At 34.7% G+C, this 14,587-nt stretch overlaps 1 protein-coding gene across 3 annotated transcripts in view; it reads right to left on the bottom strand.

Annotated features, from left to right (window-relative positions):
• Window positions 1–14,587, bottom strand: part of akap10 (A kinase (PRKA) anchor protein 10) — a 38,622-nt gene that overhangs the window by 17,119 nt on the left and 6,916 nt on the right. For all 3 annotated transcript variants that reach the window (XM_056458651.1, XM_056458653.1, XM_056458652.1), the window contains exons 2-4: window positions 13,344–13,391; window positions 12,168–12,353; window positions 3,372–3,929 (exon numbers count right to left, since the gene is read on the bottom strand). In XM_056458651.1, coding sequence (XP_056314626.1) covers window positions 3,372–3,929; window positions 12,168–12,353; window positions 13,344–13,391 — 792 coding nt within the window. The remainder of the gene's footprint in view (window positions 1–3,371; window positions 3,930–12,167; window positions 12,354–13,343; window positions 13,392–14,587) is intronic.

Raw genomic sequence — 14,587 nt, 5'->3', positions numbered from 1 at the left:
AGACTGCAGCTCTGCACACGAAGTTTGGCCAGAGGAAAAATGGATTTGCCCAGCTGAGCCTGGTTTCTCTCTAGGTTTTTCCTTCACTTTTGTCAATTGGTAAAGTTTAGTTCCTCGCCACTGGCTTCCATGGTTTGGGACCTGTGGAGCTGTGCATTGATGGATTTGCTCTTCAGTGTTTGGACTTTCAGCCGTGAAAATTAAACCACGCTGAACTAAACTAAACTAAACTGGACTGATAGGGTTTCAGTTTACTAGAATATTCATGTTAAGCTGCTTTGATACAATTTACATTGTAAAAGCGCTATAGAAATAAACAAATTGAACTGAAGTCGAAATAGTCATAGGTACTGACAAAACTATGAATTTATATTAAGTTATTATTTACTGAAATGTTGTATTGAATAAATAATATCACATCAGAGGCAAAAACAGATGGATGGACTGCCGAACAGCCATTAGAAGCAAGACTGATGTTGAAAGTGTGTGAGTTTAATGGGGGTCTATGAGATGAGGAATCTCATCAGAGCATGTTTTAAATGTTGAAGCACTTTTCATAAAATCCATCTGAGGTGCTTTGAGAAGCCAGCGCCAGGCTTATAAAAGGCAATGAAGTGGACAAAGACTTGTTCTCTTTTAAGACAGCGAAGGCTCTCGGCACAGAAGCCATGGGCTGATAGGATCTGACTCTCCTTCTAAGCTGATTTGATGTCTTTCGGCTCAACTGGCTTTTTCCATTCACTGCTTTTACGGCCTGGATCTTCTTTGTATTATAGCCATTAATGAACACTCAACTCCTGACTTCTGCTCATTGTGCACCTCTGCCAAGATGCTAAATGGGATCATTTACCAAGCCAGGGCTATAAAACCAATGCCGTATGGATATTAAAAGTCATCGTCCAATACAAAAGGAATATGTTGTAATGGTAAAAGGCCACTAACCATGGAAAAACCCATTGGAGTTAAGTACAGAATTACAGATATTAGGGATTTCCTGTTTAAAGTGTAGATTAAAAAGCATGTTTGGTGAAAATTACTAATGTGCTGCAAACCCTACAGCTTAAAGACTTCATTTTTTTTTTTTTAGCTAAGGCATTTCTAGATGTCAGAGTTGATCAAACTGTAACTTTTCTGTTTATCTACTGTAAGAACAGAAAATGCATGAAGAATTGTGCATCTGAAAAGAAAGTGTAAAAGGCAAGTACGCAATAACAATGCAATATACATTCCCCAGCCATTTTATTAGGTACACCTTACTAGTACTGGGTTGGATGCCCTTTTGTCTTCAGAACTACCTTAATCCTTCATGATATAGATTCAGCAAGGTACTGGAAATATTCCTCAGAGATTTTGGTCCATATTGAAATGATGGCATCACACAGTTGCTGCAGATTTGTTGGCTGCACATCCATGATGTGAATATCCCGTTCCACCACATCCCAAAGGTCCTCTATTGGATTGAAATCTGGTAACTGTGGAGGTCAGTTGAGTACAGTGAAGTCATTGTCATGTTCAAGAAACCAGTCTGAGATGATTTGCGCTTTGACATGGCACGTTATCCTGCTAGAAGTATCCATCAGAAGGGTACACTGTGGTCATAAAGGGATGGACATGGTCAGCAACAATACTCAGGTAGGCTGTGGTGTTGACACGATGCTCAATTGGTACTAATAGGCCCAGTGTGTGCCATGAGAATATCCCCCACACCATTACACCACCAAAACCAGCCTCAACAGGTGATACAAGGCAGGATGGATCCATGCTTTTATGTTGTTGACGCCAAATTCTGACCCGACCATCCAATTGTTGCTGCAGAAATCAAGACTCAACAGACCAGGCAACGTTTTTCCAACCTTCTATTGTCCAATTTTAGTGAGCCTGTGCGAATTGTAGCCTCCATTACCTGTTCTTAGATGACAGGAGTGGCACCCAGTGTGGTCTTCTGCTGCTGTAGTCCATCTGCCTCACGGTTCAAGGTGCTGTGTGTTCAGAGATGCTCTCCTGCAGACCTCAGTTGTAACAAGTGGTTATTGAGTTACTGTTGTCTTTCTATCAGCTGGCCATTCTCCTCTGACATCAACAAGGCATTTGCGCCCACAGAATAACCACTGAATATTTTTCGGACTATTCTCTGTAAATCCTAGAGATGGTTGTGTGTGAAAATCCCAGTAGATCAGCAGTTTCTGAAATACTCAAACTCAGTCCCTTAAATCACCTTTCTTCCCCATTCTGATGCTCGGTTTGAACTGCAGCAGATTGTCTTGACCATGTCTGCTCGCCTAAATGCATTAAGCTGCTGCCATGTGATTGGCTGATTAGAAATTTGCGTTAACAAGCAGTTGGACAGGTGTACCTAATAAAGTAGCCAGTGAGTGTATGTACATAGATTAGTTATGTTTGTCTTATTTCAGGTAACAAATATCATTTTGCTTTTACTTTTAATGAAACACCATAACCCTAAATCAGGCAGTGATGTGAAATAACTACCTGGTAAAAAAGAAAATATGACGTTATCATAGCCAGGGGTTCATCAAAGTAATAAAAAAACATATAAAGAAATCTTCAGTAATACACATTTAAAAGGGCTTGTACTAAAATTACGCTTTTCAAATTACCACTTGATAAGACGGTGGTTACCTGCATTTCATTGCCTTGTACTTGTACATGTGTGATGACAATAAATTGAATCTAATCTAATCTTTAAAGAAACCCTTGAAGATCCACCAAGCAGACACCGCTTAAATCAGAATCTGTTCGGTTATATTTCCTCTTTTTTTCTTTTATATATAAAAGACACACAAATAAGAGGTATCAGCATCAGCTATTGGCCAAAACTTACAGAAATACAATATCGTACATTCTTAAAGGTCCCGTGAAATGGTTTAAAATGGGTTATTTTTCCATGTTTAATGTAATCTCAACTGTAAAATAAAGAGAGGGCGAGACACATCCTCCCTTTAAAAAAAAATTATCACAGCTCTGCCAGTGAGAGTGCTTGAGATCAAGAGCATCAAATGTAAAGCAAACATGAAGTGTCTTGAAGGGGCGGGACTGATACTAGAGAGCATTTGACTGGACAAGATTCGATAAGAGACTGAAGTATGAGGTGACCTGAAAAAAATCATTGACCCATTTAAGTGGAAGTGACAATCTACAAGCTTTACATGTTTATATTTTCTAAACACAAACACAAATTTTGTCACTGTTTTGGAGCACACTAGCTAATAGATTTCCCCAAAGCTAACAGACATACAATGTTTTTTTTTAATTTCACGAGACCTTTAATTCCAATATTAAAGCACAGACAATATTTATCACGCAGCAACCATACTCAGCGGAAAGTAAATAAGGTTGTCAAAAATGATACTCACTCTTCATAAGTTTGTCGGAGAGATCACGAAGGCCTTTGACAGGTGTGCCCGTCCTGGACGAGGTCTGTCTGGTGGGTGTTTCTGATCGGAGCACAGGCTGCAATTGAGGAGTCCCGGGCCGAGCTGTCCCATCAAAGCTAACAGAGTCTCTGTGGCCCATCAGAGCCCCACTGTGAGAGTTAGTGTCCTGGGGACTGGGGGTGTGAGATCTGGAGGACGTCCTGGAGGAAAAAGCATCCTCTTCATCTCCCTCCTCCATATTTGAAGGTCTGCTGGAGTGGTTTGGGGAGTCGGGTGAGTCTGGCGATCCCAGGGCAGTCGCAGGCTCGGCCAGGGTGCTGTGTTTGACTGAGTTGAGGCTGTGCGCCCTAACCCGGGACCAGCTGGTAGAGCGAAAGCTTTCGGCCTCGAGCCAGAAGCGAACCAGGTGCTCGGCTGAGCGCGTCTCCATGAACTGAATGAAGTAGGGCAGAGCCACATTGTCCCGCAAGATCTGGTCTACAGTTTTGGAAAGCCGAGAGCGAGTCTCTTGAATCTGATAGTTGACACTTGAGCGACCTGAAAAAAGGGACACTTTATTAAACACCGGTGTTTAAGACGTATTCTTCAATTCAGAAATTGCAAACTTGAAGGGCTTTTCTACTGCATGGTATTTTCCGGTTTGGTAGGATTCCCACTACGTTCTGTACCTAGTATTTAACATGGTGCTTTGTTAGTACCACCGTAGGTGTGGTTTTAAGCGAGCCGTACCATTACCAAAATGTACATACACACTGCTGATGACCAATTGGTCGGAGAGAATAGTCACAACCAACGTGATTGGGTTTGCGACACAATACACCAATCCTGTTATATATATATAGTCAGCTGCAGTCACTGCTGTATTGATGGATCGCATTATATTGTTGGTTTTATGCTAGTTGAAGGCAAAGACGCCTGAAATGGCAGCATTAAAAAAGGTCCAGACATTGCTCTTGTTAGTTGTAGACATGGAACGATAATCGGTTTCAAGGTTAACTGCAGTTTGGAAATGTCAAGGTTTTAGAACCACAAAAAGGTTGTTATACCGTTCCTACGATATATGTAATATTATTTCATATGTTTTAACTGATCTTTTTTTTATTTAGTTTTTTTACATCTGAAAAACAAATCACTTCCAAACCAAGATCCTATATAGACCAACTATAGGTCTGAACAGTGCAAAGGCTTACTTTATATCCAAAGAAAAAAAAGATGCTTTTTTAATGTTGTAAATAAATCAGTGTTTTTGAAACTAATGAAGATAGCAGAAGTCAATGATTTATTTAAATAATTTAGCTTGACATGTTCTAAAACATGTTAAATGTTACTTAAAATAAAATATTGTGTATTTACACAAAAGTTGCTGTTTTTACCCAGACAATTAAAAAGAACATATTTTAGAGCAGTAATAACAATACCGTGATATTTTTATCCAAGATTATCATACTGTCTGAATCTTATATCAGCACATGCTTAGTAACTTGCAGGACAGATGGGAAAAGGATGGATGGGACGACCCAGGGGGAAAAAAAAAAAAAGTCTTTAATAAGTCATGGTAGTAGAGGTGGCACAACTATAGTGATAACCTCACACACTTAATTCAGTACTAAACTGTATTGCAGATGCAATCTGAGACGAGCAAAATAAAATCAAAGTGAGCCAAGCCAATGACAAATTTTACCGAACCCTAGCATGCAGTGGAAAAGCAGTTTTAAAAAAGCAAAAACCAGATTGGACTGGTAGCAAATAGCTGCCTTATTTGTGTAGTGCAAAACATACAAAAAAAAACTGAAACCAAAACAGATTCCAAAAAATATAATTATAGAATATAAAAAAAAATTAAATAAATCTCAAAATAAGCAAAATATCCAGTGTATACATAAAAAATAACCAAAAATTACACCAAACACCATGAAAAAAATATTAAGTTCATAACATAACATGAATTCTAAAAACAAACATCAAATAAAATCAAAACACAAAACGAGCTAAACAAAATAAAATAACAGTACCAATAAAAACAAGTTAAAAACAAAATACAAACAAAAAATATCTTTAAAATAAAAAAAAATGCCTAAAATGGAAGCATTATATTCAGTAAAAGAGGTTCAGACATTCCTCTTCTTAGTTGCAGGATGGATGGGGGCTTCAGTAAATCACTGTAGTAGAGGCGGCACAACTAGTGATAACCCCACACACTTAAAGCAGTACTAAACTGCAATGGAGATGCAAACCAAGCCAAAGTGAATCAAGCCAATGACGAACTGTACCGTACTGTAGCAAGCAGTGGAAAAGCAGTTTGAAGAAGCAAAAACCAGACAAGGTTTGGACTGGTAGCAAATAGCTGTCACATTTGTGTAGTGCAAAATTACTCATAAAAACTGAAACCAAAACAGAACCCAATGAAAATAATAATAGAATATAAAAAAACTAAAAATAAACATCAATATAAGAAAATATCCAGTATAAAAAAATTATCCAAAATACACTAAAAACACCATGAAAAAACAAATTTAGTTCACAACATAATATGAACGCTAAAAACAAACAACAAAATAAAGTCAAAACACAAAACAGTAACAAAATAAGCTAAACAAAATAAAATAAAACACCTTCTATAAAAATAAGTTAAAAACAAAAGATAAACAAAAAATACCTTAAAATAAAAATAAAAGAACAAGCAAAACAAAAGAAAAAACTACAAATAAAAACAAGTTAAAAACAAAACAAATACAAAAAAGAACAAGCAAAACAAAATAAAAAACACTATCAATAAAAACAAGTTAAAAACAACATAAACAAAAAAAACTTAAAATTAAAACAAATTTAATAAAAAAATTTTTTTTTAATTATAAACAAAAACACGACCATTAAAAACCAGTTAAAACCAAAACATAAACAAAAAATACCTTAAAACAAATAAAGAACAAGCAAAACAAAATAAAAAACACTACCAATAAAAACAAGTTAAAACCAAAACATAAACAAAAAATACCTTAAAATAAAAATAAAAAACAAGCAAAGCAAAATAAAATAAAAAACACTACCAATAACAGCAAGTTGAAAACAACATATACAAAAAAAAACTTATAATAAAAATAAAAAAGCTAAACAAAATAAAATAAAACACTACCAATAACAAGTAAAACAAAACATAATCAAAAATACCTTAAAATAACAAATAAAAAAACATGCAAAACAATATAAAAAATAAAATAAAAACACTACTAACAAAAACAAGTTAAAAACAAAATATAAACAAAAAATACCTTAAAATAAAAAAACTAAATAAAATAAAATCACTACCAATAAAAACAAGTTAAAAGCAAAACATTAAAAATACCTTAAAATAACAAATAAAAACAAGCAAAACAAAAGAAAATAAAAACACTACCATTAAAAACAACTTAAAAACAAAACATTAATACCCCCTATCCCCCCCCCAAATAAAAAACTATTTTGAATAAGCAAACACACAACACTGAACAAAACACGATAAATTCCCAATAACAAAACACACATTAAAGTTTAAAACAACAAATTATTAAATAAAACACATAAATACATACAATAAATAAAAATATAACACAACAGCTTAACAAACATAAATAATAATAGTATTTAAACTTGGCTTGGCAATAAATAACTACACTACAATAGCTAAACAAACACATTTCTATACAAGTGAACACCTTTAATGCCTTGAATTCAGACTTGTGGCATCTCCAGATCACACCCAGCCATCTATTTCTAATACACAGCAGCAGCGCAGACTCTGTTCCATAAATAAACAAACAAAACAAATCTTTTAATAGAGCCCTGACCTCCTTTAAATGAATAAAAAAAAAGGCCACACCCTCCTCTTTCAAAACCAGAAGATTGGGTTTAACATCCATTTACAAGGATGTGAACTCAGAGATCCAGTAACACAACGCAAAGAGCCGGTAAAATACTATCCATCTTCACGTAGGTGTTAAAATATGAGTTTAAAGGCATTGTGCTTGTTAAAGTCACCTCGCAACACTGGTTTGTCAACAAATACGTTTCAATGTTGCTTTTCTTTACATGTAAAAGAGGAGTCATTATAACTTAGACAAGACATTCTGTGCTACATGATAATGCTAAAGATGACATTTACAGTATGATGATTAAACATAATAAAATTTATATTTGACCCATTTAAACAATGGTTGCAAGAATTGTTTCATCTTTTGGCTTAAGAAAAAAAAAAAATAAATAATAATAATAATATTATATATATATATATACATATACATATATATACACATATACATATATATACATATACATATACATATATATATATACATATACATATATACATATACATATATATACATATATATATATATATATATATATATATATATATATATATATACATATACATATACATATACATATATACATATACATACATACATACATACATATACATACATACATATCCATATACATACATACATATATACATATATACACACATATATACATATATACACACATATATATATATATATATATATATATATAGTTAAGATAAAAGCTGACGTTTTTCAAAATATGGAATCCCTTTGTAGAATTTCTAAAGAGAGCTGATATGAATATTTGGTCTATTTACCTGTAACTTGTATCACCTGGTATTATTATATCATTGTTTTGATAGCTTTATATTGTATGTGTATGTACAGTGCATTCGGAAAGTCTTCATAGCGCTTCACTTTTTCCACAGTTTCTAATGTTACAGTCTTATTCCAAAATGGACTAAATTTATTTCCTCGAATTTTTAATTTAAATGTTTTACTTTGTATGTTTTCTTTTCTTTTTGTTCCTAAAATGAAAAGATGCCTTTTGAGTACATTTGACTATGCATGAAAAATAATCGATAATTTAATCTATAAATAACATACATTGTAAAATAAATTAATGGTAAAAAACTATGCTATGGAAAAACATGTTAATGATTATTAACAGGATTTTACACTAAAATATTGTTAAATATGCAGTTTTTGCTGGTGAAAAAACTAATCGGTTACAATTTTTTTTTTAAAACGGCATTCCCAGAAATCCCTGTTTCAGCACAGAATAATATATATTTTTCCTATTCTATCTAAAAAGTAGTAATAATAATGTGTACACCGTAAAAAAAATTGCAGGGTTCCACACAATTTATTCATGTTGTCTCAATACAAATCGCTTAAGTTAATGTAACAAATTTACGTGGATTGAACATAAAAAAAAAACATAAAAATCAAATAAAATGTGGGATTCTCCAAAAAAAAAAAAAAAAAAAACTCCAGAATTGTGTTTAAGCTCATTTTAAATTAGTTTTAACAGAGGGCAAAAATATTTTTATTGTAATATTGTTTATTTGTTCATTACATAACATTAGTCTCATGTGTCATGATTAGGGCTGTGCGATTTGGGGGTTTGGCGATTTTGTTAAAGATATTGCGATTTTGATTTGCGTATTTTGTAGTTGAGCTTCAGCTCAATATTCTGTATCTAATGGCTTGTTTCCACTGACTGGTACGGTACGGTACGGGTCACCTTTAACAGGCTTGCGTTTCCACTACCAAGGGTACCCTTTTGGTGGGCGTGGTGTATGACAAAGTTTCAGTCTACGTCATTCTCGCTCAAGGAAATGTCTACATTAAAGCAAACAGATGCTTCATACACATAAATACTTGTGTAGAAATGTTTATTACTAACTTTTCAATGAACATGAATTGATTATAACTGCAGTTCAATGACAGTGCGAAACAGCCTACTGTAACGTCTGTAATTATATTAAATAACTAAATAAATGAACATATATAAACACATACAGCCCCTTACAGTCTCTGATATGTTACCAACTACAGAAGAACTACATATAGCAGACATTTTGTCCGTATTAAGGTTCAAAAACAACACAAAATATAGCCCACAGTAAACCTCTCATCTGTGTCTGTAATCTTCAGCAGCACATGTAACCTCTGTTAGACAGTAATTCCATCATTCCCAGTTCATATTAGTCCAAAAGGTGAAGATAATAGTTAAACATGGCATTTTGTTCATGTTTCCTGAAAATTATGTGCTCCTTTTTTTGCGGCTCCTCCTTTGCTTTTTCGCGCTTCACTCTCGCGTTTGTCAGTGTCTGACAGGATCAGGTTTTAAAAGCACATCAATAATCAAGCACAGGTTATTATCATCAGCTCAAGAAGTTTGTCATTTCAGATATAACGTTAGACGCGCGCGAGCGCTAGCAAGAAAGCGAAACCGCTCGCGGCTCAGACTGGCTCGTAAAAAACTACGGGGCACAGGGTAAAATCTGCTCTTCTTCTTGGCTTTGTGGCTGTTCATCAAGACGACGACGACAAGGTATGTTTGAGCCCGGGTTGACCATGGCTCGTTATTATATGTATTTATAATTCCGCTGTAATGTCTCGGCTCGTCGGCTGTGTATTTTAAACATGGCAGCTTTTTTGTTTCATTCTGGCTTGTTGTGCAAGCAAATGACGTATCTCTGTAAACCAATAGCATTCAGCTGCGCGTGTGGCTCCGCCTTTTGGTACCCTTTCTCGTGTTTGGTACCCTTTCGAAAGGGTGCTGAAATAGTGGTACAGTAGGGTTCGGTACACCTTTTGACAGTGGAAACGGCCATAAAAGCATACCAAACCGAACCATACCGTACCACTCAGTGGAAACGGGCCAATAGATTCTTACTGCTAAAATGCAGTGAGTGTTAGTTAAAAAAAAAACCTAAAATATTTCAACTAACGCCAACTTTTATTCACAATTGTTCATAAATATTCTGAAATTAAACACTCATTTTTCTCTAGAGCAAACAGTAGCGAGGTATGGCGTTAGCTATCTGCATTTTTCAATTACACCATTTGTTTGTTTTTGTGGGGTTTTGTAATAGAAGGCTCTTCATAGGATTATTTCTATCCATATCTTTTTTACCAAACTATTTTGTCAGCTATATAAATCAACAAAATAAAAAGATACAGATACAAAGATAGAGAAGACTGTGTCCAACATCCATCCCTCACAGTATCACTTTCATGTGACGCTAAGTTACTAGACACTGTTTGCAAACTAGAAAGACAAAATCAAATTATGAAGGGATAAAATCTAATTAATTATTGCAGATAAATGGATTTACAATTTATAGATTTAGTTTTTCACTTCCTGAAAAACAGACCAGGAAACATTGACAACATATAATAACCTTTACCAGGTGGTTTTGTTATAGTTGTGTACTCGTGTTAGACATTTATAATAGAAGCACATGTAAAAGTAACAGACAAACACACAAGGACATTTTCACAGTGGCATTTAAAATGAGGTTAAAGTTTGCCTTTGCACCGACCACAGAGCTATAAAAGGTTAAGAGATTACAGCTCTCCACATACAAATCCAGCAGGCCAGTGCGCTGCAAAAGCCATTTCAGTAACTCTCTTAACACTCCTGACAGCTTCACAAAATCCCCTCTCTAATGTGATAATTCCCGCACCGTGGGCCACGGACACACACGTCACATTGAGTATTAAATGCTCAGCACAAAACCGTACAGGGTCACACTGGGTCAAAATGCATTTCTGAAGGAGAACATAAAAAAAAAAAAAAAACTCACATTTTTGTTACTTTTTAACCCCCCAAAAAACTCTTCCAACTTTATGCAAGAAGTTTGAACAGTTTTAACATCAGGTGGTTTACAATGAAAGTTTAGTTTCAGGAGGTGATCTGCCAAAATGCTATCCGTTAGCATAATAGCATTGAAAACACAGTCCCTCCACTGCCGTCCAAAGCCACGCCTCTTGAAATCACGAACGCACACCTTAAAGAAGGGGTCTCTACGGTATTGGTGGAAGAAAAAAAATTGGTGGAAGAAAAAAATACTGGGTAAGAGAAAAAAAAAACAGAGTGATAGGAAAACATTTTTAAGTTTTTTTGCGAATCCTCGCAAAGATGTTTTGGGTTTCTCCACAAACACTTCCTGTTCACTTCATTCATGTAAACCCTCATGTTTTGCCGAAATTCTCCCGTATTTTACAATTCTATCCCACTATCATCCTATTATTAAGTATTTTCCCATATTTCTGATATATTTTTAATCTTGAAAGCACGCTGAAATTAATATTAAAATGTCTGCTTTCACTTTCTTTACATTAAAGCTGTGTGTCGATCATCGCCTTTCATATGCTACATCTGAACCAGTGAATGCATGTATAAGCGCTGACTGACAGACGTGCTCCGTACAACAAACTGATCCCAGATCAGCTTCAGATGTTTGTATTTGTATTTTTTTTTGTACATACTTAAATGCTATTTCAGAGTGAATATTCAGAGTAGCGGTAATCAATATAGGGAGCGCGTCACAGGTTGTCATTGTTCAAAAATGAACCAATGTGCATATAAAACCAATTTGACCTTAGTAAAGCAGCTTAGGCAGAATAGCGCTATTTACTTAGGTTTTGTTGTTAAACTATATAAAAATCTACATTATCGAGGCTGTAAAAGGTCCCTACTGAAACAGAATAATCACGTAAATCTTTCGCCGGAAGATTTCAGTGGCTGAACAACACTTCTGTGCATATAACCCATTTGTAATACAACAAAATCTACATACATACATGGGAAATATTTGAAAAAGAGACTTCAAATGTATATACTGCAGAAAAACGAAATTATGCAATATCACTTTTTCCCTATTTGTGCAGAAATTGTGCAAAAATGAGCATCATGTATAATTCACATCAGGTGTACCTAAGTCTCCAAAGTGTGCTGCCTCCATGTGGCTGGGCTGTTTTTTGAGGATAGCAGTGCGGCCGCGGGCAAAGGAGTCCATGTTTGCCGAGATAGCACTGATAGCCACATGGCTAGGTCCTGCCGCCTCCAGGATAGCATGATGATTCCGGCCACTAAGCGAGGGGGAATGGGGCGACACTGGGGCTGGAGAGACATAGACAGAAGAAAAACATCAATACAAAGCAGAATTCTAGATTTTACTTCTCAGGGATGCAAACAGGTATGGAGTAAAAAATTACCAGCACAGGAATGTTTGGGAACATTTAAAGATCTCATCCCATTTCTAGTTACTTTTAGGGTGCTTCCACATCTGTGGTTCGGTTCATTTGGTCTGGACCAAGGGCAACAAATGATACATTGTAGCATTTTCTGCTGTTTTTAGGTCCTTTTCACACCACACTGATTGCTTTGGTCTGAATGTAGTCATGTGACAAAATCCACATCACTCATTGGCCAGATGTTATTGAACGTATTTCCTAAACTGCTTTACGATTGGTGAGAATTAACATGCGGGAAAATGCCAATGGAACTCCCGCAATTAAACAAACAGCAGACACAAAATGTCGATTTTTACTATGGAGGTACGACTGTGCTGGCTGATTGTTTCCCTGGTCATGGTATGAGGCTGGTAAAATTCACACAGTGCTGCCACACAACTGTGTATAAAATTTATTTTTGCATTATAGGTCCCCTTTAAAATCAATTTTGGCTAATAATACACATGTCAAAATTTTATTCCACAAGAACCACCGGCAGGATGTACATTATCCCTAATTTAGCACAGACTTTCCAGAATCTCAAATCATTCTTTTAATATTAGGTGTCATTCAAACAGAACATATTTTGTGGATTTAAAAAGAGAACAAAACACTTCACAGTATGAAGATGGATGCATTTTATCAAATTCTTTTAACTTGCACACCTTTCTTTCAGAATGTTGTATCAATGTTGCTCAAGACAGTTTAAAAAAAAGAAAGCTATGAGCTTGACATTCATGCACATATTAGTAAAACACAGAAACGTTTTGTGTGAATGGCCCTTCAGTCTCTCAAATTTGGCGACACTACATGTCAAAGTCCCAAATCTGACTTAAAAAAGGACTATCGAGGAAACAACTGTGCACTAGACACTTACATTTGCTGGCTTTGGCATCTGCTGCTCTCTCAGGTTCCTTTCCTTTAGCTGTGAAATAAAGAACATGGCAAATATTATTTACATTTATTTGTTTATTTATTTATTGTTGGGATTATGAAATTTGGCTAACGAATAATTGTTTAAGAAATTATTGTAATTAATAGTCTTTCTACGATTAATAGCCCTGTTTTGGTGTCCATACATAAATCTAATTGTTATTGTTAACATTTTTGTAATGCTAATGGTTGAAAACGAATATGTTGTTAGCCATTTTCGTAATATTTTAACATTTTTTGTACATCTGGGAGAACCCAACATAACGTTGTATGGTAAAAATACGACTTGTATAAATTGCCATCCATTCAATGTCAATATAGGGGCTTTGTCATGCTTTGTGTGCACTAAATTATTTAAATAAAACTTGTTACAAATTATTGTGATTAACTGACTCTTTTGTAAATTGTCCCTTTAAATATTAAAGTGATTTAAAAATAATAACACATTTGCACAGATGTAACTAACAAACACACAGGCCAGGCAATAAATAAAGCCATTTATGCAATCAGTAGTAAATATCCAGCATGCGCTTTCAGATGGAGCAGCATGTAACAGTTCACTGGGCAAGCAACAAAATAAATCATAAACTAATTAATTGTGTGAAAGAAATTGAAGAAAGAGTTGGTTTAAGTGTAGTCATGTAGTGAAATGAATGCTGACCCCAGAGATTCGTGCAGTATGAAAACAACTGTAATACGACAATTTTGGACATGCCATTAATTAATGTAATCGCCATTAATATTTTTGTGACATTAAAAAAAATTTTATTATTTGGGTCACCCTTTACACTAAGGTTCATTACTTAAATGTTAATTAATGCATTTACTAACATGAGCAAACAATGAACAATACATTTACTACAGTATTTGTTCATGTTAGTTAACATTAGTTAATGAAAATACAGTTGTTCATTGTTAGTTCATGTTAACTCACGCATCAACTAATGTTAACAAGCATGGACTTGGATGTTAATAATGCATTAGTAAATGTTCAATTATGATTAATAAATGCTGTACAAGTGTTGTTCATGATTAGTTCATGTTAGTAAATGCATTAACTAATGAACCTTATTGTAAAGTGTTACCATTATTTGCATGTGAAAAACTATGTTAGCTATTTTTCTCAGCAACAAGGTTTTGGATTTGCTGGTGGTTGATTTAAAGTAGTTTGATTTAAACTATTATTAG

The sequence above is a fragment of the Danio aesculapii genome, chromosome 5 (assembly GCF_903798145.1).
Source record: "Danio aesculapii chromosome 5, fDanAes4.1, whole genome shotgun sequence".
Lineage (NCBI taxonomy): Eukaryota > Metazoa > Chordata > Actinopteri > Cypriniformes > Danionidae > Danio > Danio aesculapii.
The sequence above is the reverse complement of the archived record's forward strand: the minus strand, read 5'-3'. Positions and strand labels throughout refer to the sequence as shown.